Source organism: Protopterus annectens, chromosome 1.part2 (assembly GCF_019279795.1).
Source record: "Protopterus annectens isolate FY-2018-M chromosome 1.part2, PAN1.0, whole genome shotgun sequence".
In the NCBI taxonomy this organism is placed as follows: domain Eukaryota; kingdom Metazoa; phylum Chordata; order Ceratodontiformes; family Protopteridae; genus Protopterus; species Protopterus annectens.
This window is the reverse complement of record NC_056727.1, coordinates 693,020,778-693,047,079: the sequence shown is the minus strand read 5'-3', so window position 1 is coordinate 693,047,079 and position 26,302 is coordinate 693,020,778. Positions and strand designations below refer to the sequence as shown.

At 42.3% G+C, this 26,302-nt stretch overlaps 1 protein-coding gene across 8 annotated transcripts in view; it reads right to left on the bottom strand.

Annotated features, from left to right (window-relative positions):
• BIRC6 (baculoviral IAP repeat containing 6) overlaps positions 1-26,302 on the bottom strand; it is a 4,524,268-nt gene that overhangs the window by 703,610 nt on the left and 3,794,356 nt on the right. For all 8 annotated transcript variants that reach the window (XM_044058419.1, XM_044058463.1, XM_044058448.1 and 5 more), the window contains exon 59: positions 9,419-9,586. In XM_044058419.1, coding sequence (XP_043914354.1) covers positions 9,419-9,586 — 168 coding nt within the window. The remainder of the gene's footprint in view (positions 1-9,418; positions 9,587-26,302) is intronic.

Genomic DNA, 26,302 nt, shown 5'->3' with positions numbered 1-26,302 from the left:
TTGACAGGGACTTAGTTGAGATTTTGCTTGACTGACTGTGATGCCCAGGTGCACTAACAAATCCATAATAAATTCTGTTGCCTGAAGCAGAAGATGCCTGGTGGAAGCGGTGATGAGCCAGTCGTCTAGATACGGAAACACTCGGAATTCGTGCAGTCTCAAGTGAGCTGTCACTGCTGCCATACATTTGGTGAACACCCTGGGGGATGTGGTGAGGCCTCTTTTCCCTTTAATATTTGCATTACATTTAGAACCACTGGCAAAGAAAATAAGGGACTCAGAAATTCAAGGATATAATTGGTATAGTAGTCGTGAAGAGCGGGCTTTATTTGCAGATGACATTATTTTGCACCTGATAAAACCAGAAAAAGACATTACAGTGTTGTGGAACATTCTGAAGTTTCAGATATTTTCGGGATATAGAATTAATTAAGCTAAACACAAAGGCAATAGCAGTAAATTATGTACCCACACATGAACTGGTTTATGGGGACATGATAAAATGAAATATTTAGGACTTTGGATTAAAAATTATTCTAGTGTGGCAGCGAAGGGTATGTGGGAAGAGACTAAATAAAAGATAATACAAAAACTGAGAAAATGGAAGCTTTGTTATATGGATATGTATAGTATGATACAAGCATTTAAAATGTTTTTAGTCCCTTTAGTCTTATACACAGGTCAGGCATATTTTATATCACAAGAGGAGAAGCTGTGGGTAGCAATTAATAAAGAGCTGAAGGACTTTATCTGGGAGGGGAAGATGGCAAGAGTCAAGTGGGATAAGCTCATTCTTCCAGTAGAACAGGGTGGGTTGGGATTACCCAGTCTGAAGGGGTATTTCAGAGCTACACAGTTAAGACTCCTATACAGAGCACAAGCAGAAAACTATAATTTAAAGTGGAAATGGATGATGATGAAACATGGGGAAACCTCAAGAAACAAGGAGAGACTACGATTTTGGATGCAGGCTTTTAAGGAGAGCAATAATCATGCAGAGTATTATATACATAAAGTAGCAGCAGAAAGTATTCTAAGAACTAAACCAACACAGGAATGGAGAAAGGAGATTCTGCCGATAGGGATGACTGCAGTTAGGGATACATACAATAGGCAAGAGGGGGCCGGAACTTATTGGAGAAAACTGGCAAATGAACTGAGGTATTGGGAGCAAATAACTACAGAGGGAAAGATGGTAGAATGGGAAGATGCAAAGAATTTATTTGGATTGCAAGTTAGAGATTGCATTCCCTATCAGGAATTGATATCAGAATATAGGCAAAGAGAAATAAATAGGGGGGGTCCTAAAGGAAATACCAGCACTGGTAGAGTTTTTAGTAGAATGTAGAACAGAATCTGCCATTAAAAAAGGAATAATTAGTAGAGCATGTAAAACATTGCATGATAACTATAAGAATCAAACAGAGGAGGTTGGATAGGATTGGAAAGAGAGATTGGATAAGCAATTTACAGAGAAACAATGGGAAGATATATGAATGTCTCCCAAATATGCAGCAAAATCTGGAAGATTTAGGATTTATGCCTGGAAATGTTTACATACATATTTTTATATCAGAAGTAGACTCCACAGAATTTTTCCTCAGGTAGACAACAAATGTTGTGAAGGGAAAGAAATAGGTAATTGGGAAAATTTTCTGGGAGTGCAGTGAGTTGGTAGACTTTAAGGATTCCCTACGAAATGCACTGTTGGAGATGCTGGGTGGGCTGATTGGTCTGACAAGGGAGATGATTTTTCTGAGCTATAATGCAGAATCAAAACTGCTTAGACATGGTAAGGCCTCGCTGTGTCTATTAATGATGGCTGACAAAAATAGAAGTTATGTTCTTACCATAACGTTCCATGTTAGTTGTCTTCTTCTCGCCTTCTTTCTTGCTGGATGGGTTCGGAGCCGACCTCGGCTCCGACTCGGCCACTCTAAAAGCTCGAGAGTTGGTTCCACCGGCTCGAGGCTGCCCCTATATCCCACAATGCTAGGCGTGAATTACCTCAGATCTCGTTTGTGAGCTAGGCCCAGCTAAAAATACAACCAGGAATACTGGAAAATTTCCACCTCTAAAAACAATGGGAAGAGAAAGGGTGACCTAAGCCTGACTCTAGGAAATATGCACAGCAGAGCATATACCTATCGCAAAGAGGTGGTAGAAAGAGAGGTCACAATCAAACTCCTCTAGATCTGTCCAGGCCAGGGGGAAGGAGGGTGGGGAGCAAGAAAGAAGGCGAGAAGAAGACAACTAACATGGAACGTTATGGTAAGAACATAACTTCTACATGTTAGGTTGTCTATCTCGCCTTCATTCTTGCTGGATGGGACCGCGTCCCTAGCACCTTGTCCCGGGTGGCCTAACGGAACAGACTCTTGAGAACAGTGGAACCAAAGTTAGCTCTATGCCTAGAAGCTAAATCCAACTTATAATGAGAAATGAAAGTGTGAGGAGTAGCCCAAGTAGCCGCTGCACAAATGGTGTCAATAGGCAGTCTGTCTTGGAAGGCTATAGAAGTAGCCAAAGCTCTGGTGGAATGGGCTTTAGGTTTGTTAGGCAGCTTTTGGTGTCTAATTTCATAAACAAGGGAAATCAGAGATGTTAGCCATCTAGATAATGATACCTTTGAAACTGAAAGTCCTTTTCTGCCTTCTGCACAGGAGACAAACAGCTGGTCAGATTTTCTGAATTGTTTGGTTCTATCCAAATAGTACCTTAACTGACGATGAACATCTAGCCAATGCAATTTTTGTTCAGACCTATTAGAATATTCTGGAAAAAACACAGGGAGGTCAATGCTTTGATTTAGGTTAGACGCCGAGGCTATCTTAGGTAAAAAGGACGGGTTGGTTCAGAAGATACCCTGTCCTTATGGAACAACAGATAAGGAGGTCGACAGCTGAGTGCATGAAGTTCTGAAACTCTTCTAGCTGAAGTAATAGCTACCAGAAAGAAAGTCTTCCATGATAGCAATTTTAAAGAACAGGAGGCTGCAGGTTCGAAAGGGGAAAGAATCAAAGAACTAAGAACTAAATTTAGGTCCCAAGGAGGAGGAGGAGGATTTCTTATAGGGGGTCTGAGTAGAAAAACTCCTTTCAAAAAGGCTTTGCAAAGCTTGTGGGACATTACGGCAGATTCTGAAATGCCCACATGAAAGTTAGAAATAGCTGACAGTTGAACTTTAAGAGTAGAAGGAGATGAACCTGCATGGAAGAGTTCAGCTAGAAAATCAAGGACCATTTGGATGGAAGCAGTGAAAGGATCTATGTCCCTTCCTTGAGCCCAATGGGCGAAACGTTTCCACTTACTCAAATAAATCTTTCTAGTGGAAGATTTATGGGAAGCTATCAAAATATCTCGAACAGAGTGAGATATTTGAGGAAGCCTGGCTAAGGTTGGAATTGGAGGAACCAAGCAGTGAGGTTCAGAGAGGGAAGGGAGCGATGAAACTGACCCGACTGATGGATCAAAAGATCTGGAACTAGGTCCAGATGCCAAGGTCGCTCCAACAGAAAATGATGTAGAAAGGGGAACCAAACCTGTCGAGGCCAGTAAGGAGCAATGAGGATTAACGAGGCCTTCTGAGCGATAGCTTTCTGTATCACTTGAGAGATTAGTGGGAAGGGAGGAAATGCATACAGACGTCCCCGGGGCCAAACTTGGACTAGAGCGTCTCTGCTGGGCTGGCCTGGTAAAGGGAATAGGGTGAAATAATCTCTGCACTTGCTGTTTTGGGGAGTAGCAAAAAGGTCGCAGCAAGGCTGACCCCACTTGAGAAAAATTTCACTCACAACAGAGTCTATCAGAGACCACTCGTGAGGCATGAGGATAGCTCTGCTCAACTTGTCCGCGATTTGATTGGACTTCCCGGGGATGTGCGTTGCTATCAGAAACCGCTGAGAAGAAATCGCCCATTGCCACAGTCTGAGTGCTTCTCGACACAGGGGGTAGGACCTGGTTCCGCCTTGTTTGCTGATATACCACACTACGGACATATTGTCCGTCTGGATTGCTATCGTTCCCAAGGGAAGAGAGTCTTGAAGGGCTTGCAACGCTAAAAGCACTGCTCTCATCTCTAGAACATTTATGTGCAAGTGGCATTCGTCTGGTTGCCATGTGCCCTGGACAGTTCTGCCCTGATAATGCCCCCCCCCCACCCGATCAGGGAGGCGTCCGTTGTCAGAGTAGCAACCGGAGGAAGGAACAAAGGGTCTTCCCAATAAGAGTTGAGGGAAGACATCCACCACAGAAGATGATTTCTGCATGTTTGCGTGATCATAATGGTGTGGGACATCGGAAGTTGCTGGTATGACCATTGCGTGAAGAGCATCCATTGAAGGATTCTCATGTGGAATCTGGCTAATGGAAGCAGAGGTATGGCAGCCGCCATAATCCCCAACACTTTCAGAACTAACCTGGCTTTGATTCTGTTGCTGCTGAAGAGGAGCGAGACCAGTTTGTGTATGTCTGCTATTCTCTGATGTGTTAGTCTCGCAGACATGTTGACTGTGTCTAGATTTGCGCCTATGAAGGTAATAGTACAAGGCGACAAAACAGACTTTTCGCAATTTATTGAAATGCCTAACTTTTGACAAATGCGAAAGGTGTAGTCCCTGGCCATTAGAAGAAGATGCTTGGTGGGAGCTGTGAGGAGCCAGTCGTCCAAATATGGAAACACCTGGAATCCTTGACGTCTCAGGTGAGAAGCTACCACTGCCATGCATTTGGTAAACACCCGGGGGGCAGTGGTGAGACCAAAGGGCAGGGCCCTGAATTGAAAATGACTGGTTCCCAGCCTGAAGCGGAGGAATCTTCTGGAGCGTCTGTTCATTTTTATGTGATAGTACGCATCCTGAAGGTCTATAGAGCACATCCAGTTTCTCTTTCCCAATAGGGGGAGGATGGACTGCAGCGTGAACATCCGAAATCTTGTTTTCTTGACTGACTTGTTCAAGATACTGAGATCCAAAATTGGTCTCCAGTCCCCTGTTTTCTTTGGAACTAAAAAGAACCTGGAGTAGATTCCGGATCCTAGTTGGTCTGCTGGAACTGGTTGAATTGCTCTTTTTGCAAGCAGCTTTGAAATTTCCAAAGCTGCAAGATCCCTTTGAGCGGGTGGAACATCTGGAAGGGATTTTTTTGATTGGTTTGGGATGCGAACGAAGGGAATGGAATAGCCTTCAGAAATGATGGACTGTACCCACTTGTCTTGAGTCAGGGATAGCCAGGCTTCTGGGTACAGTGACAATCTTCCCCCGACTGCCTCCGAAGGTGGACAGTCGGGCAACACCTCAGGGATGCTGAAAGGGCTTATCGGAAAAGGTTTCTCGATTGCCCTGGTTCTGCGGGCCCCCTCTGCCTCTAGGGCGACGTCTACCATTATTGTTCCCTCCTCTGCCTCTGGAGGGAACCGACTCTGTCGTCAGGCAAATTCCCTTGAGATTGTTTGGAACCACATTTTCCCACTTTTCTGGCCTTTGGGGTAAGGTCTAGAAGGAGTAGAAAAACGGACTCCGACGGCAGATAGAGTTTTGCCATCCGTCTCGCACCTAGTCAAGGTTTCTTTCACTTGAGGACCAAAGAGAGATGATCCATCGAACGGGGAGTTAGTGAAAGACGGTTTTAAAGGGTCCGCAAAATTGCATAGTCGCATCCAGGCATGCCAGCGTAAGGCAACACCTGTCCCTGCGGCCCTACTCGCTCCATCAGCCGCATATGAAAGGAGGCGCATGGAGGAGTTAGCTATCGAATTAAGGGTAGTCAGCTGGGTGTTCATTTTGTCCTGAAAATCTGCAGCTGTAGTATCCTTCAACATCTCACTCGCTTCCTTGATCAAGTCTCTCTGGAGACGGGTGAAATGGCATAGGTAGTTCAGCGAACGCATTGCAAAGGTCGCTGACGAGAACATCCACTTCCCATACCTGTCCATAGACCTAGATTCTTTGTTAGGGGGATGAACAGGCACTGAAGGATCAGCTAGTTCCTTCTTGGTGGCAGCAGCTACCACCATAGCATCCACAGAAACACCTTTTGTGAGAAATTGTTTGTCAGTTGGTGCTGTTATAAATTTGGAAGGTCTCCTGGGGGTAGGGTCCACTGAATCAGGAGCCGTCCAGGCCTTCTTTGCCACCACCTGCATGAGGGGATCAAAGGGGGGGACACCCAGGAGGTGGAAGGGCGAGAGCCAAACGCCTCAAGATACACAGATTCATCCTCCGAAGGGTTAAGGGCTGGCCAATTTCCCCTCTGTTTCAGGATCTCTAGAATGTCTGCGAAGGAGACATCTTCAGACGGGGAACGTGGGGAACCCTCGGAATCCTCTAAATCTGTGTCAGAGGTGACAGACTCAGGTGAGTCTATGTGCTTCCTCTTACACTTTCTCTTCCTAGGGGCTCCCCTGCCAATTCAGGGAGGCCTCGAAGAAGATGAGATCCCCACAGGGGATTCTTGAGGAGCTGGCTCTCTGCGGTCTGGGATGAGGGAGTGAGTCGACATAACCAAAGGCACCGAAGAGGGAGGGGCGGACGGAGCCGACTGTGGAGTCGAACAAGGTTCCAACACACTCCGCATGACCTCGAACGCACCCCTGTCTGGCAGAGCCAGAGGTCCCCGCTCCGAGAAGCTGAGAACCTCCCTCGGCACCGACAGAGATGGCTCCGAGGCCGATGTCGGAGCCGAACTCACCAGCGCCGAAGCACCGAGAGGGAGAGGGGGGTCGGACAAGGGTCCGATGCCACTCGCCGACGAGGGAAGCCCGGCGCTGAGATTCTTCAAAAGAAGAAATCGGAGCCGACGACGGAGCCGAAGACAATTGTATCGGCTCCGACGCTACCACAGTCTCGGTCCCGAGACGCCCCAGCTCCGAACTCAAAGGAGTCGGAGGAGGAATATTTATAGGAATAAGTTGAGGCATCGACTGATGAGTCGGGCTCTGCAGCATTTGGGCCAGTGCCTCGGACTTTAAAAGTCGACTCACTACCCTCTGGAGGTCGTGATCTGAGAGCCTAGATGACCTGGAGGAGTGAGATCTGTGGCTCCGTTCAGACAGCAAGGGAGACGCTGGAGCCGAATGAACGGAGCCAAGGGACGGTGACCTCGATCTCTTTCTAGATGTCGGCTCCGATGGTCTGATCGGAGCCGACCCAGGAATCTCTAATGCCTCGGCTCCGGCCGGAGCCGAGGGAACCACAGATACTGTAGTCAAAGACTCATCGGCTCCAGCCGGAGCCGATGAAGCAGCAGGCTTCGAAGCCCTAGGCCTCGACTCTGAAGCTGGAGCCGAGGTCTTGGAAGCCTTAGAAGGTTTCCCCGATGTAACAGAAAGGGAACCTTCAGGCTTAAGCAAACCCCTTAACATGAGTTTGTTTCTTCTTTCCTGCAGGACTCTAGGGCTGAAGCCATGGCATACAGCACAAGAGTCCTGCAGGTGTAAAGGTCCCAGGCAATACACACAAGAAGTGTGACCGTCTGCCAGAGACATTTTCTGACAGCACGAGTCACACTTCTTGAAGCCTGAGACCTTTGAATCCTTGGACATACTCAAGGAACCGAAGTGTAATCACACACAGAAACACACACACACAGATTACACTGATAGAAGTCTAAGTAGAATTATTTAAAACAAAACTTCTGAAAGGTAAGTTAAGTTAAATATATCCTAACCAAAACACATACACACCCTAAGGGAGGGAAGGAAGGGCCCGAAGGCCTAGGGAAAGAACTTAATAGTTCTTGAGAAAAAAAAGGGGCTGGATAAAAAAGTAGAAGGGATAATATCCACTACACTAAGGGTAAAAGAGAAATAAACTAAGCTAGCGTAAGTTTAAAGTTATTAAACTAATCTAACTTTGACTAACCTGGAGCCGGTAGAAAAACACCTCGATCGCTGTAGCGGCAAACGAGATCTGAGGTAATTCACGCCTAGCATTGTGGGATATAGGGGCAGCCTCGAGCCGGTGGAACCAACTCTCGAGCTTTTAGAGTGGCCGAGTCGGAGCCGAGGTCGGCTCCGAACCCATCCAGCAAGAATGAAGGCGAGATAGACAACTTAACATCAGCAATTACTAGAAAATGGAAATCAAAATCTAAACCCAGTATACTGGAAGTAGTGAATATAGTAACAGAGCTAAAACAACTGGAACTGAGATCTTTAGAAAAGGGTAGAGCAAACTACATAGGAAAAAAAAGAGAAATGTGGGAACAATACATACACGGGATGAATGAGGCCTAAAAGGCAGCAGGACTTAAATGAGCTATGTAATGTTTGAGTGAGAAAGACTGGGTAGATTATAAGTGATGCATAATGTTTGCAAATGGGAGTGTGTCAGTATGGTTTGTGATGTAAAATGCTTGCGACTAGGATTGTGTTGGTGTGGTTTATTTTCACTTATTTAAATGTATGATTGCCTCTGTAGTAAGTGACGGTTTAATGAAGATGTTGCTTGTTTAAAAAAGAAGCAAGAATTGAATATTTATGTAATATTATTTAAATTATATGACATATATAGCATTATATGTGAAGTATAATGTTTATGTTAATATAGTTTGATTACTTTTATATGAATGCAAATTTGCCTATGTCACAAGTGATAATTCAATAAAGGTGTTTGAAAAAAAAAGCTTTTTGTCAGGACTGGCTGTACTGGGGACAGAGAAAACAGGGTGCCAAGCTTGAAAGGTATAGAGGAGTCAATAATCATCAACTTGAAGAGTTTTTTTGGTATCACAGTCCTGAAGGATTCTCAATAAAACACCAAAATCAAAGACAGCAGAAGACAAAACTGCTTGTGGCACCCCTAATGGAATATTTCTCTCTATGGAACCTGCCAATTACCTGAGGAATGAAGACTAGCCTCTATGGCATTTCTCATACAATTGAAAAGAGCAGAAAAAAATCCATATACTTTTCTTTCTTATTTTTAAAGTGCCCACCATCTACAGAATATTTCTTGAAAAATGAAAATAAAAAAAGAGAGACCACACACATACAAATCCCCATCACAGCCTTGATGCATTTGTTCTAGTTTATTAATGAAATATTAGTACTGCTAAAGATTTCAATGTAACATCTAAAAACTAAGAAAAAACACAATAATACATACGTCAAATAGCCCTGGGTAAACAAGTTCTGAGAAAACTATGGCAATGCGATGGATACTCTAAGCAACACAAGAAAAAAAAATGAGGACATGGAATACCACCTTCAAATGTCAGATGTACCAAATGGAACATCTTATTAAAATAAAAATCATGTGGAAGTTATTAGCTGGAATACAAATCATGTGGAAGTTGTAGCTGGAACCTTCTGAATGAGACTACCAGCAAGAAGATACATCATTTGTAAAGGATGAATACATGTAAGTGTAATGTCAGGGTACACGCAGAAGAATTCACCAAAACCCTAGGGAAGACTCACCTGGTAAGAATTTGTGATAAAGGTGAAAGACTGGGACACTGATGGTCTTGTTGGCAGATTCGGCCCCTGAGGAAGTATTTGCTAGCTTGTCAGCAGCCACTCTACCTCGTCTTGATGGAGGGCGTGGGGGTGTCGATGCAACAGCCCTCTTCGACTGAGACTTTAAACCTGAAGGAATAAAGAGATGCATGTCAACAAGTTTATGTTAAATCACACATTCTTTTTATATTCATTTTAGGTCTCTGAACAAAAAACTGTCAAGTCTGCCATATTATAGCACAAATGATCTCTCGGAATATATGTCACAGATAGGTATGAGTCTTGCATTGAGCAGCACTCTACCTTCACCAAAGATGATGCAACAGTACAGACATAAAATGATTGATTTTAATAACTGGCTTAGTTTCTGGTGTCACTCCAGGGGGATCTAATATTTGTCAGCATGGGAGAACATGGTCAAAAGACCATGCTGCTTTACCAAGGATGGGATGCACCTGTCCTCCTTAGGATTTTGAATATTGGCTAAAACTTCACCTACCCCCTTAGAGCCTTTTTAGTCTATGCCAAAAAGACAAACCTACCAACATACTGAAAAAGTCTTCAAGCAACTTTAAGGTGTTACTGCTCAGTGCTTGGAGCCTAAATGAAAAAATCCACACCCTTCTAGTCCTCCTCATTCTGGGGGATCCAGACATCTATGCCATGAACAAAATTTGGTTTAAAGCCATAGAAAGTACTCCAGAAGTGCAAGGCTACGGTGGCTTCCATGCATTTAGACCAAAAACAGGGCAGACAGGGGGCAAAGGTGGAGGTGTTTTGATCTATGTTAGCAACAAACCTCCAAACTGCTTAAACAGGATGATAACATGGAGCTCATCCACATGCAAGTCACCACTGGTAAGGTCCCCTCAGCATATCAACTCTAGCTACAGGTCACCATCTATGCTTCTAGTCTCATGACTCTTAAACCTACTAGAGGTGCTCACCTTCCAACCAAGAACTCTGTTCATGGGTGACTAACTATCCCTCTGTACAATAGGAAAAGTGAACTGTCCCAAACTCACAGGCACAATCCTTGCTGGACTTTATTAACACAACACCCCTGGAACAGATCATGCACACTTTAACTAGAGGCTCAAACACACTGGATCTGGTACTCACCAACATGAGAGAGTATCAACCCCACTCAATGTCACGTTTTCACCAGTGAGATCAGATCAAAAAAGCTGTCTTTATTTGAAGTAAAAATTAACCCAGAAAATTCAGCTAATCCAGTATTACATATGAACTATTCAAAGGCAAACTACATCCTATTAAGTGACAGTTTGTCAAAATTCAGGGCTCCCTCCCAGCCTCAAGACCACAACTACCTATGCAGAATTATTTGAAGTCACTATACAAACATGTGAATGGCTGCATAGAGCCCTACCAGAAATAAACCCAAAACAAACACTAAAAAAACCCACTAGTACAATCTCACCTACGCAGAGTATATGATAAAAGAAGAAAACTCATGGCCAAAATCATGAATAGCAACTCCCTTAAAGACAAATGCTCTCTTATACAACTAAACAAGAATCTAAGCGGTCTAATTAAGTCTTACAAGGCCAACTATGAGGTCAGGATAGCCTCGCAGGCTAAGAACAATGAGAAGGCCTTCTTTGGTTACATCCAAACTGAACTGATGGTGAATGGTATCAATTACACATATCAGGATGTCATGGTAAATTAACTGGCTGATAAATTCAGCTCCAACTTCGCCCCACACTACCAGTTCCACCAGATGAAATCCCCTCCAAATTTGCAGTTAGAAGTTTTGAAACTTTAAACTTATGAAGGGAATCCATCTTTACAGTTTATCTGCTTTATATTTAGACCCCTTAGCAAAGAAAATGGGGATTTGCAAATTCAATGATGTAACTGGTGCAATAATCAAGAAATGTTAGCTTTATCTGCTGTTGATAATTTTTTTTCTACTTTATAGGTTCAGAAAAAAACATTGTAGTGTTATGAAAATTGTGAGATGGTTTCATTCTTTTTGGCATAAAAAAAACAAAACCTGCAGCAGTTAACAATGCACATTCATGCATGAACTGGTTCAAAAATACCATACTTATGGAGATATGATAAACTTCACCTGCGTCCCTCTTGGAAAGGGGCAGTAGTTGTTGACCTAGTGTTGCTTAATACCCTGATATTCTTGGGAAAAGGGGTTGTACTTGGCTAGGCTTGTAAGGTCCCTAGGGCCATTAGCCTAGTAACCTCCTACGATCCTATGAACATACTTCCCCCAGCAATCAGCAGGGACCAGGTGCTGGCAGCACACGCTAAAGCCAAGAACACCACCTCCATGGGTCCTGATAACATCCCTGGTTGCCTGCTGAACAGTCTAAAACTTGAAGAATGCCCCAAATGGTTGTGACAGGTCAACTACAGCCTTAAAACAGATTACAGTCCAAGTGAATGGAGGACCGCAATTGTCATTCCCTTCCACAAGGGCAGACCATCATATGACCCACAGAGCTATAGACCCATTAGCCTAACAACTCTAATATGCAAGCCATGGCACAAATTATCATGGAAATGATAAAAAATAAGGACATTGGCAACCTACAGACACTGGACCCATCCCAATTTGGCTTTATTAAAGGAAGGTCAAGCCTACTTAACCTGGTAGAGTTTTTGAGAGGTTCACCGAGACAACGAATGAGAGTACAACAGTGCACACAATGCATCTTGACCTGGCTAAGGCATTTGATACAATATCCCACTCAGGCATTAATGACAAGGTCTCTGAACTAGGTGTAAAACCTTACATAACTCACTGGATTGCCAGATGGCTCGCAGGCAGGACCCAAGAAGTCAGCGTTGGTGTGACCACCACAACTAAGAGACCGGTTCCCAGTGGAGTATCCCAGGGCTCCATGCTGGGCCCTCTTCAGTTTGGCATCTACTTCTCAGAAGTCAAGGCAAACATTAAAAGTAAAGGCCCTGGTCTCACCAAAATTGCAAATGACTGTAAACTGGGAGCTATTATACATTCGCCCAAGACACAAACATATTGCAAATGGTTTTGACACAGAAATGACTGCTGCCAAAGCTATGGCTAAAACCTCAATACAAAAATGTATTATAATGCCCTTTGGGAAATTGTCAACGCAAGTTAATTACTCCATCGCTAAAACTTCCCTAAGCGTTGACCCAGTGGTAAGGGATCTGCAAACATATGTAGACAACAATCTGGCCTTTGACCAGCATGTAGCCATGATAATAAGAAAATCATTCTATGACATTCAATTTATATGTAAGGGTATAGCATCCAGGTCCAAGTAAATTATAATACCACTCTACTTGGGTGTCATCAAGCCTATCATTGAATACGATGCCCTCTTTGGAATTTATCTAACCAGACATTTATAACAGTTGCAACGTCCACAAAGGTTTCTCACCAGGGGAATTCAGAGCATAAATACCCTGTCCTACACTAATCGGCTAAAGGCTCTGTCTCTGTATTCACTCTCCTATGGGCTGCTTACGAGCTGTTAACAGGGGATATTTGCCTGGCTTACAGGGCTTCCTCAGACCCAGTACTAATTGATCTGTTACACATGCACAAAAATAGCACTAAAAACACTAGATCCAAGGATCTGAACTTTGCTTGTGACATAAACAGAACGTGCTGGAGAGACAGATGTGTGTCCCAAAGGATCTCCTCACTATGGAATTGGCTTACCACCCATGAAAACAGAGTTCACTCTTGCCCCTATTCAAGCAAAACCTTGACAACTGGATGGGAAATCACAAATTTACCCAGTCTAGCCCCCATTGCTCATATGGACTGAGGCTGTAAATAAGAAAAGTATTATCCTAACACCCTCTACAAATCCTTAGCTACCTGCCTACTAACTTGATACTTGGGACTCAAATTGTCTGGAGAGTATGGCTAAGACTGTAAGCGCCCTAGTGGTCGTTAGTTTAGTAACAACCTAAGAACTTATGAAAAAAAAATGCAATTATGTGGAATGCTGACAGTAAATAATGCATAAGAACTCACAATATCAAATGATCTTCAAAGTTATCCCTTTGTAGTAGATGGAACTTTTAGGCGTATCTGTACTGTGCTCTCCTAGAGTGTCTAGTTCTTAAACTGCACTTACAAATAGGGTAACATCCACAGGAAGAGACAATGGTAAGTGTACTTAAAAGAGGTCCATCTTCCATAATGAAGCAGCTGGGGAAACTGAATGAAAGGGAACAGAGGGAGGAAAGTAATGAAAATACTAGACAAAGAATACTGCAGAAAGACTCCCAAAGACTAAATGACACAATGAGTAACAGCACATATATTTTATATTACTTCAGAAGCCCATATATAGTAACTGAAGCACTTTGAAAGAATTACAAGTAGTGCTGTAAAATTCCCAAGGGACAGAAGGAGTTTGAAGGACATGTAGTGAACCTCAAGGCAAGCATGCACTGAATACCCTTCTAAAAGAGGCCCTTGCAGTGGGATGGCTGTCCAAACTATGGTAACAGGAAAACATGCAATAATGAAGTAAACCTAGCAAAGATATCCACAGTGGGCACATTTCTAAAACATACGTTGAAGATGTCATGCATTATCCTGACAAAACATAAAATGGAATGTCATATTACAGTACTGGCAAGGATATATTACTCTTCTGGTAAATAAATAAATAAATAAAAATCCAAATGGTGGATATGGTCTGTTTGGCAGTTGCCAAACTCTTGGCTCCACTTTCACATGACGAGTCTAACTTGTTCAGTGTTTCAACTTTAAGGGGAAAAAAAGCAGTTCGTCTGTTAAATGTATCCACAGCTTTTGACTTAATGTCAGGAAAAACACTAAGTGCAAAGCTACTGAAAATAAAAAAGAACAGAAAAAATAACAAAGGGATTGGAGATGTCTACTAAGAACAAAGGTTCATGTGATGGCTTGGCAACCAGTCTGCCTTCCATACGTGACAAAATATTCCTATCTGTGTACATCCAAGCAGCAAACATGGCCTATGCAATAACAAGCTCCAATGTAGAGATAATCCAGGAGTCCCACCCAAGGATGTGCAATGAAAGAATTCTGAGGAAGAACAATGGACTCCACAGTGAATTTCATATGGCTAATGGTATATCCAACCAAAGAGTCTTCAGATGTTGGGGGGGGTGGGTAGATGGCAGGGCAAAATATTTACTGACCCTTTCAGTCTCTAGCAACCTCTATCCAATCAGACAAGTAACAGTGGGGACTGACTGGGTGAAACTGAGATGTCTTTTGACCAAAGTTTGAACCATTCTATGCAAGAAAATGAAGGTGTAGCAAAAGGCACATGTCTGTAAATAATGACTGTAATGCCAAGTAAATGCATGATGGGTAAGTGCAGCCTAGGGGTGGCATCACAAAATATAATTTGCTAATATCAAACCAAACTGTTGCATGCATGCTGTTCCACAACTAAGTCAGATCTCATCCACATGATCTTGAAAGTCTGGCAATGGCTACAGGATGGTTTGTGGGAACCATCGTCACACTACTGGAAAATTCTAACTACTTGGTACAGATAAAGGGAAACAATGCTTTGAGCTACAGTTCAGGCTCAGAAATGCATCGCAGAAACACAAGGGCTTCTTCCATCCAGAGTTATGGGGTAACACTGTTAGCAAGGGAGCAGATAAACTCCTGCATCCTTCTTGCACAGTATTTAATGGAACACACTACTCTGATCATGTCTCCCTTTCATACACAAAGAAATAGCAAAATCAGATACTTCTGACAACAGACAACAATCCCACAGATGAAGAATATGAAGCCATAGTAAGCATGATTGACAAACAATACAGGAAATTCGGTCCTGGTCTCTACAACACTCATCTTCTGTCTTTCAACAGCCTGGCATGGATTTTAAAAACAAGTCCTCCTGTCCCATCCCTTGACTGGGCCTTTTCTATTGCTACTAAGCAATGGATGATGATAAACACCTTGAGGTTCTCTCTTCTACACTGGCAAATCATAGGATTAAAACACCAGCACTTGTGACACCTGTCAATGTTATATATAGTCCTGAGCAAAAAAAAAATATAGCTGCTGTGCAGAGAAGATAAAGTACGGATTGTGATTAGATGACATGGGATCCATTTGTTACCTGGAAGTAAAGAATACAGACAGAGAAGGTGGGACTGAACAGCTAATGCAGGCTATTCATGGCTGCCATGCCCACTGCACTCAAGACACTTATCAAACACTAGTAGAAGCATAACAATAATGTGTATGCATGAAATGCTAAGGAATGTTTTGCATTGTATTTAGAATGATGCATATCTGGAAGTGCACGCACGCAAACAGGGGGTTGGGAGGGTGGCCTAATGGTTAAGGTGTTTGCCTTACAAACACAAGGTGCAGGGTTTGAATCTCACAAGAGATAATTAGCTAGGCTTAAAAAATGGCTCGCAAGGGCAGTTAGCTTAGTATTAATCTATGAACCTATGAACCTAAGCAGTAGACCACCTGTTTTTGGTAGACTATGCAGCAGGCAACTGAGGGGTAATGGGATACAGACCAAAGTGGAAAACCACAATTTTTGCATAATGGCTTTAGACTGCATGAGGATCTGACAGTCATCATGCAGAGTAAAAAAAAAAAATGACTCAAAAAAAGACAGCTCATCTGGTTGACATATCTCGTGATCCAATCAGTGCAAGTACATTTACAACAGTGATGATTTTAAGCATGGAACATGGAAGCTTTCAGTGGTGCATACTAACAGTCTCAATTGAGTGGATGCTACACAGAAAGCACAGATATGTAATTACTGTATTAGTTTATTTGCAATAAGGCCCCTGTGCAGTCATGACTGATTCTCTTCTGATATCCTTAGCTTGCTATGATTCTGAATCTTCTTTATCTTTCATGTTCATGGACTTGTGTGCTATTAGTACACAATAATTTCAGCACAAAGACAACATAAAAGATGCACCAACTCACAGCATATAAAATGAAATATCTGCCTATTTTACAAGAAAATCCATCCTCAGATGCTGGATGCATACTTCAGGTAAAACAGGAGGATAGTGGGAGGTCTAACAAGTAGTCACTGCAGAGGGATTGGGATTATCTGACTTTGAAGTCTCTCTGCTGTGCACAACTGCTATGAATAATTCAAAGCAATGACAATTAAAACTCTAAAGAAAACAATTTAGAGGACAAAAACAAAAAAGAAAACTAGACGGGCCCACAAAGTGACAAAGGAAGTCCATGTTGTGAAATCACAGTCTAAAGAAAAATATGTATTGCAGGTATTAACTGACAACTAAATGGCCACAGCTAAAATGCCTACAAGGAAAACATTTTTGGGGAAAAAAAATTAAAAGTCATATATTTGGTGGACTGGACTTCAATAACTACATTTTCCAATTGATGGTAGCTGCCTGGTAACAAAAAGCATATTAGAGCAAACCACTTAGAAAGTGCTTTGCTTAGCACCAGTAAGACACAACTTAGCCAGTGCCATAGAGAAAAGTGGCATCACAAAACAGTCCATCCACTTCAGATAAAACCTGAGTAGATTGTGTGCACGCACCCACAGTATGAAGGCGCTCTCTCCCTTGCATTCTGTCCTGGAAAAAAAAAAAAGAGTAAGATGATTTAAACAGTTTTGAAACTACAATTTGGAGAAAATATTTGTTATTCTTAAGAGAAATTCATTCTTCCTGAAACACCAAAGACATGCCCCCCCCCCCCCCCCCCCACAGATAAGAGCCTGCTACTCACAGACAAAGTAGGCAGAGGTGACAGCCACCAAAAACAGTGTTTTCCAAGAAAAGTACTCCACAGCCACTGAACTAGCGGACTGAAACTTGTAAGTCTCAAGAAGGAAAAGAGCTCCTTAAATGTAGCCAAAATCTTCTTATGAACCCCCTTAACCAGATTGTGCTGCAGCATATTTCTGTTCTCCGTAAGCCAGTGATGCACAGGGATGGTTGAAACATTCACCCTGACTATACAGTAAGTAAACCCCAAGGGAGTCAAGCACCTTAAGTAATCTAGATCATCTGTGAAATAACCAAATGAGAGAGTGCAGGATAAAGCCTTGCCCAGATGGTGACTGACAGGTGCTCTGGCAGACTCATTCACTTCACAGATTTCCACAATAGAGATGACAGGATTAGAGGATCCAAATGGGGTGCCCAAGCCTAGAAGTGGAACTGGCTACAACTCTAAAAGAGAAGGGACTTACCTGACCTACATATTAGAATAGCTTTTTCTAACTCTAGGGAAATTACAGCTTGAAACCACATGATTCTTGGCTGCCATCAGTAATGAGTTAGAATTCTGATGCTTCTTCACTGAATTTTGTAACATTAGAGGAAAAGGTAGAATAAGGGTGAAGGCATCTTTTTTTCTTTCTTTGGGGGAATACATCCCTCACTGACTTCCAGTATCCCTTCTGAACCAAGTAAATGAGGGAAGGACAATATTCATTACTGTGTGAAAGGGCTGAAGCATATCTCATTCCTGGAAGACCAAGATTAGGAGAAGTAAAAAAAGTAGGGTTTTGGATGAAGGTCCTTAAATAAAACCACCATTACCACTGTCACTGAGATTATCACAGTTGAAGACAGTATTCGAAGAACTAAACCAACAAGGGAATGGAGAAAGGCTATTTTTCCAGTACAGGTGACTGCAGGTAGGGTTGTAAAAAGCAGGCAAAATGGGGTTGGAATTTGCTGAAGAAAATTAGTCTCTTCAAAGTTGCTTTTTAAAATTCTGTTTGTACTTTGCTGAAACTGTCTGTTTTCTATACAAGGGTCCTAAACTGGAAAAAAGTTACTGATGATCTTTGAAAAGGAGGGATGAAAGGTTTGTGTAACCCCTTGAATCACCTCTCATTTTTCATCACATCTTTTAATGGTCTCCACAGCAGAAGGGTCAAACGATACATCTTTGTCAAGAGGAGAATTTAAAAATTCAGCTTTAACATCTTGTGGTAAATTTAAAGACCATAACTAAGCAAATTTTCTCACAATTGATCCCGGAACAGCAGCTCTGGATACACCATCAGCAAAATCATAACAGCACTATAAAGACCGTTCAGTCACTTCAGAATTTAAAAGTATTAAGGAATTTAGAAAAGTTTTAACCTCTGAAGAATGAAAGTTAACAGCCAACTTTCCTCATATCCTCAAAAGAAGCCAGTAAAATTTTAACAATGCAATTACGTCAGTTCAAAATTCTGAAAGTTAATATAGCTGAAGAATAAACATCTCTTCCCAAATCTATCAAAACCTTTCACATCCTAGTCAGAAGGAATGGGGATAGCATTTACAATAATGTTTGGCATATAAGGAATAATTTAAGGATCCGATTTGGGATTAGAGAAAGATATTTGTGTGTCTGAGATACTCTGCATAATCTATTAGACTTTTTTTGTGCAGGAGATTGACTGTTAGGTGTAGTGTAAACTAATAAAATATTCTCTAAAGCTGGTAAAACTTAAAAAAACAGCTGCAGGCTGAGGAAAACTGAGTTGCAACAAGCAACATCTCTGCTGGGACACTGGGATTTCCTTCTGAACTTACTGAAACAATTCTTTCATTTTTATTTATACAGATTAAAAAGTAACTCTTTTGGAGGGAAATGAACAAAAGTAAAACTGTTTAAGTAAAATTACCATAACAGCAGATGTTTTAAAAGATCACTGTTGCAGTAGCCTAAGCTATTGAGGTTCTACCCCAGTGTTACTGGCCAGCTTTTCAAAGTTAAAGGGTCCTCCCATGTGTTCTGTCAGGAGCTTGAGCGGAGCTCAGTATAAATTTCAAGTAGAATGCAAAATGCTCAGAGCTTTCTTGCCCCAAAAAGGGACACTATCACTGAAAGAAAAATGCTAAAAAAACACAACCAAAAAAAGGTATGTACATACATACCCTGGCAACACAATAAACAAAAAAAATAGAGGAGGATGGAGAGAGGATGTGGCTACAGCAATAGTGATCTATTAAAAACTACTGTCATGGTAACCTTGCATACACAATTGCACTATATACGGGTCCTTATCAGATGATCGAGTTTTCACAAACTCTAAATTCACATGGTTAAGAGACCATATGACTGGGTTTTTGAAAACCAAAAGCTTTTGAATGGAGATCATGGTACAGTGAAGACTTGGAAATCTACCCTTTTCCTCACTGCAGTGTGATCTTGGAGTTGGGTGTGGGGGGTGCAGGGGAGCTCCCCCCCTTCAAAAACATAAAAAAGGTAGACTTTTGTATTTTTTTTTTAAGTTTGAGTTTCCAGAAACTTGATTATATGGTCTCAACTATATGAATTTCAACATAACATGAGGTATTCTATGCCTAGGTGACCCGAATGTCCAGCCAGTATACAAAAGACTTTTACTACTGCAAGGTATGTGGGACGTCACATCAAGGCAGCAGAGAGCGTAAGCCATAAAAGTGATGTCCACAAGTAGCATCCTCAGAAGTGAATGCCCCAATCAGAACACCAGTCCAAGGATTAAAAGGAGTAGTAAACTATAATCCAGAGAAATACAAAGACCAAGGGGAAAGGAGGGTGGGATAGAATACTACAACATGGTATGGTTATGGCAAGATTTTACACAACTAATCGATGTCCTTCTATTCCCACGTTGCAGTATTCACAACATGAGGGAGAATACTAAAGCTCACAAAAAGGAAAGGGAGGATGGAACACAGAAGTCTCCACAAAACTGTGCATAATTGTCCTGGCAAAACCTCCTCTGGATCTGGAGATGCCATCTAGCTTGTAATGGTTGGTAAAGGTGTGGAAAGAAGACCATGTAGATGCCTCCAAGATGGAAGTAGTATCCAAAGCCCTTGAAAACGGCCCCAGATGAAGCAACAGCACTAGTGGAATGAGCTTTCACTGAGGAAGAAAGAGTTTTACCATGGAAAACATAGAAGAAAGAAATGGCCTTTGAAATCCATGAAGAATTAGTCTGTTTTGACACAGGCTTTCCTACAGCCCATGGGTTGAAAGGAAACAAAATGTTTCTCTGATTTCCTAAAGGACTTGGTTTCATCTAGATAAAATCCGAGTTGTCTATACACATCCAAAGTATATATAACACCCTTTCACTGGAATTTTGAGGTGAGGAAAGGAAGGTAGGTAAATTAATAGATTGGTTAAGGGACAAAACATTAACCACCTTTAGCATGAAAGAGGGATTGGTATGCAGAGAGACCCTATCTCTGTGGAAAATGAAGCTTGGCATTCTCAGACTCTCCTGGCAGAACTGACGGCCAACAGCAGCACAGTCTTCCAAGTGCAATGCTTTAAGAAGCTGTGACAGCAGGCTCAAAGGGGACTTGGGTGAGTTTTTCCAGTACAAAACTCAAATCCCAGCTTGGGCTTTTACGGAAGAATAAGCCAATCTGGCCTTAAGCAGCTCACACAAGAAAGATAAAACTGGAGGGATACACACTGAAAATGGATCCACCCATTTCTCTCTTTCTTTAGACACCAGATGGAGAACCTCTTCCATTTGGATAGGTAAGACCGCCTAGTATTAGGTTTCCTGGCCTCCTGCAGGACTAGAAGCACGTCCTCAGAGAAAAGATGTTGAAAAGGGATCAGAAGCTTATCCCTCAACGAGTTAGGTTCAGGATTAAGTGTGGGTGAATGAGTGATCCCTTGTCTTGTGTGAGAAGGTCCACCCTATGAGGTAACTTGTGATGACTGCCCTTGGCTAAATGCAGAAGAGGAGGAAACCAGTGCTGTCTTGGCCAAAGGGGGGTCACCAACAAGATTTTTGGTATGTCCTGCTGAATCTTCAGCAGAACCTTCTGAATAAGTGGGAAGAGTGGGAATGTGTAAAGAAACATCCCATTTCAAGATACTGAAAAGGCATCCATCTTCCATACCATAGGACCTGGGACTGGCACAAAATTGGGGAATTGTCTGTTCACAGGGGAGGCAAAAAGATCTACTTGAGGTGTACCCCACCAGTGGAGACTGTCCAGAAACACATCTCTGTGGAACATCCATTAGTGGGATTGAGTCAAGGACCTGCTTAGAGCGTCTGCCAAACATTCTGACCTGAAGGAACGGAAACTGTTTGTAAGGAAACTTCTGATTGGGAATCAATCTCCCAAGCCTGAACAGCAAACCTGCAAAGCAGATAAGACTTTTGTTCCTCCCAGTTTGTTCACATACCAAAGGACTGTGATGTTGTCTGTGAACAGCTTCAGGGGGGCCTGAGAGAAGAAAAGATTGTAAAGCTTAAAGATCAAAAATCAAAGCCCTTATTTCTCTGATGTTTGTGTGTGTTCCTTCCTTATACAGGGGGACCAAAGAACCTGGACCTTCAGGTTTCCCAAGGTTGCTCCCCATCCCAGACATCTGCGAACAGCTCCTGCACAGGAAGAGGAGGCTGCAGAGGGAAGCCTGGATTCAGTAAAATTTGCTGAAAACACTACCGCGGTTCTTTCTAAGGACAAGGAAGAACAAAATTCAGAGGATGTGCATGCTGGGAACGGAGATATTTCAGATACCACTGGAATTTCCTCATGTGGAGTTTGGCCAAGGGTAGCATGGGAATAATGGATTCCATGAATCCTAGAAGTCTGAGAAACTCCCTGGCTGTCAAGGAAGTGAGTGGTAGGAGTTGCTGAAAGGAGGCTAGAGAAGGCTGCACTTTCTGAAGGGGCAGAAATGCCATAAGATCTGTCCTTATCCTGCACCCCAGGAAGACCTTGTCCTGAGAAGGAATGAGGGAGGATTTCTTGTAACAGACAGTGAACCCCAGGCTTAGAAGCAAGCTGATGGTTGTGTGGAGATTCTCCAGCAGAATTTCTGAATGAGCTGCTTGAATGAGCAGGTCTTTTAGGTAAGGATAATCATGGATTCTTTGAAGTCTGCACAAGACAATAACAGGAGCCAAGCATTTTGTGAATACCCATGGGGCCATGGAGAGTCCAAAGGGCAAAGTGTAGAACTGAAAATGAGATGAAGCAACAGAAAAACTTAAGTATTTCCTGAAAAGGGATGAATGGGGATATGAAGATATGCATCTTTGATGTTCAGAGAAACCAGAAAGATCTGAGGCAGTAAAAGTGGAAACAAGGCTTGAAGGGACAGCATGCAGAAGGTGGGAACTTGAAGGAAGAGGCTGGGTGAGACACATCTAAGATGGGTCTCCATGGACACTACTTCCTGGGAACTAGAAACCCTCCTCCTCTTTGCTGGGAAGGGACTTCTTGAATGGTTCCCTGTGAAATCCAGTCCTGAAGTACCTGAGGGAAAAAGAGGAAGCTGGTCTTGAGGGGGTTGAGGGATACCCATGAAGGGTGGAATGGACTTCCTAACCATGTAACATCTGTTTTGGACAACTGAAAGTACCCATTTGTCTGTAGTAATGCTTGTCCAAGAAGAAAGGGAGTGAGAAAGGTGCTTGGAAAGAGGAATATTTGTAAGACTGGGCAGGTAGTCACAGACTACCTGGTTTGTCAGGAAAGGGGGGCTTTTGAGCAGTGGCTGGCTGAGTCTTGGAAGAGCTCTGTTTGTGTGGCCCTTTCTTGGAAGTGGAAGGGGGGGTATGGTACTGTTTCCTCACAATGTGTCTTGGAAGGCTAATTCCTGTGGTACCTAGGAAATGGGGACACAAACATATGATTTAAGTTCCTGTAACTCCTTCCCTTTTTCTTGAAGGGATTTGAAAAGGGCAGCAGCATTAGCTCCAATGAGTACAGAATTATCAACAGGAGCATCCACAAGTTTTGCCTTGATATCATCAGGCAAGAACTGTAACCTCAAGCCAAGAATATATTCTACGGACTGAGCCAGATGCAGATCTGGCAGAAACTTCATCTGCATCACAGCTGCACTTTACTGAATGGCAAGTCATTTGGGAAGAGGCTGTCAAGAGGGAGAAGATTTGAACCTTGACTGAAGAGTCTGGAAGGTCTGACAGCAGCTGTGAACCCTGACAGAGCAGGTCCAAAATATATTTGGATATATGTGTTTGGTAATTAATGACCATGAAGGCCAGTGTAGATGAAGTATATACTTTTTACCCAGTCTCTCCATCATCTGTCTGCCTTTATCAGATGGAAGTAGAAGGTCTATATGCAGACAATGAGATAAAAGCAGGATCTGCAGGAGGACATTTAAAAAGAAATTTACTGTCCTCTGGCACCTTGTAACATCTGTCAGGCTTCTCTCTTTTTAATTGCTCCAAATCTTTTGGATTTCTAATACCATGATGGGAATGGACCCCTTTCCGAAGTCAAAGTATGATTAAAGTTCATGAAACTAGTACAGTTTCAGTCTATGATGTCAGCCAGAAGTGCTCTTCACAGCACCCGCAATGTGCCCAGTAATGACTCCTTCTGCAATTTGTATTGAGTTACATGGACTGGTAACGTATCTAAATACGACTGTAGATTTTTTTATAAGACTCGCTGCTCCTACTACTAATGGAACTGTCTTGGCATCTTTCTTCCACATTGCTCTCGTTTCTGCCTGCAAATCCTGATACTTTCTTTTTACTTTGTGTTTCTCTGTACATAACACACTGTAGTCACTGGGTGGAGCAATTTCAATGATCAATGCTACTTTTGTCTTCTTTTCACGGACCACAATATCTGGTTTTCTCCCATCTATCTTTTGAACTGTTGATAATGGGTGATCCCATGTGATTTAGACTTCATCATTTTCTATGATGCTTTGTGGCTCATGTTTCCAGTGTTTTCAGCTACTTCAGTATTATAATGTTTGCATAATCCCCAGTGCAACAGTCTTGCCACATTACTACTCCTTTCAGTATACAATTCTTCTGTCATTAGTATGTCACAACCAGCAACTAGGTGTGCAACTGTTTCCAATTCTGCTTTACAAAACCTAAATTTGTCTGTTTCTCCCACATGTTCAATGGAATTTGTAAACCAACGTGTATGCACCCCACTATCTTGGGACCTTTCATCTTTTGGTTCAAATTCCCCTCTCCTTAACCATTCCTGTGTTAAATCCTGATCAACATGAGATTTTTCCACGAGTTTTCTATACCTGCAACTATATTTATGCATTTTCCACATTTCTTGCCCTCTCATCTGATCCTTCTTATATTCTTTCTTTTGTTTATTTGGCACATTCAGTTGCCGCCTGATTTTTATCTACTTCTGGTTTGATTTCCATTCCTGCTTGATGCCAATATGCTTCTGCTAGACTGAGAAGGGAAGTCAGCTTGGATTTATTCTCCTCATGTTTCAAAACTGTCACTGCATTTGGGTCTTGTGAGGTCAGCAGATATGCATGCAATCCCACAACTGCAGATCTACACATGTAATAATTTCAAGGAGCCCATACCTCCCTTCAAAATGGGGAATATATAATCTTGGTATGCACTGATTTTTATAAATCAATTGATGAGCATGAAGCATCCTTCTTATTTTCCTGTCTGATCTGGCCAACACATTTTGGGGACAGTCAATCACTCCAAAACTGTAAGTTAGGACAGGAAGAGCAAATTAGTTTATAGCTTGAATTTTGTTCTTAGATGTCAACACTGTACTCAAGATTAATTCAAGTCTTCTAAAATATTCCTTACTAAGTTTTATTCGCATTTGTTCATGTTTTATTGCTGAGCCTTCCTTCATCAGTTACCAAATATTTATACACTCCCTCTTGCTCAAGTTCTTTTATATTGTATTTTTGTCCCAAACTGATATTTTCTTGGTGCTGCAATTTTCCTCCTTTAAAAGTTGCTTTTGTACACATATCAAGACCAAATGACATTCTTATATCATCTGAAAAAGTTTTGAATACTTCTAGTTGTGTTTTCAGTTCTTCATCTGATGAGCTATACAGTTTTAAACTATCGACAAAGAGAAGATAAGAAGTCTTTGCACTTTGTTGTTTTCTAGGAGCCAAATTATAGCTATGGCCTAAACTGTTAAGTAGACAGCTTAATGGGTTAAGGGCAAGACTGAACAATAGAGGTGACAGGGAGTCACCCTGGAATATCCCTCTTTGGATTTTTATCCCTGGAATAATAATTTTTCCATTATCATGGCTTAATAGCAAAGTAGTCTACCAGGGTTTCATGGTCACTGTAATGTAGTTGATCAGTATAGGATGTATCTTATACATTTTTAAACACTATTTTATCCATGAATGTGGGATACCATCAAATGCTTTTTTGTAGTCAATCCATCCCATACTTAGAGTCTTCCCCTATTTACAGTTCTCCATTATGACAATTTAGCAACAGACCATCTGGCCTTCTTGGGTAAAGGGTTGAGAGTCAGGTGCCTTGGATGCTGACAAGAAGTCATCCAAAAAGGCAGCAAACACAGGGGTATAGCAGAAGGGGAAGGGGAGTCAATCTTGTAAGAGCTCAGAGTACCTCTTCTGCACCTCTGATACTTGAGAGCAGTCCCATGTAAAGAAGTCTCTCATCCTAGAAATGGTTTCTCTGAAAGAGATGTCCTCCTCGGGGGAGTCAGTACCATTTGACTCTACTTCAGAGAAGCTTAACCCAAAGGAGAAGCTATGTAGGTGGAATAGGCAAGAGACTCACCTGAAGAGGAAACTACTTCTTCAGAAGGCTCCTGCTCCAAAGGAGGGCTCCTTGGAATAGAAGTGGGAGAAACCGGGGGAAGAGAAACAGCAGAGGAAGGTTTCAAAGACGTAAAGGAATTAAGACTGCCCTGTGAAAAGGCTTGCTAGTCTGGAGTGGGGTCCTGAGGAGGACAAACGTGCTTTAGCTGTCATTTTTCTTTTAAGAGGAGGACCTGCCTTAGTCTCAGAGGAAGGGACTGACGTAGGCCTATCCTCTGGCACAGACGTCAGACTCTCTTCACTGGCTATGTAAAGATAAGTACTTTGTGGTGCAT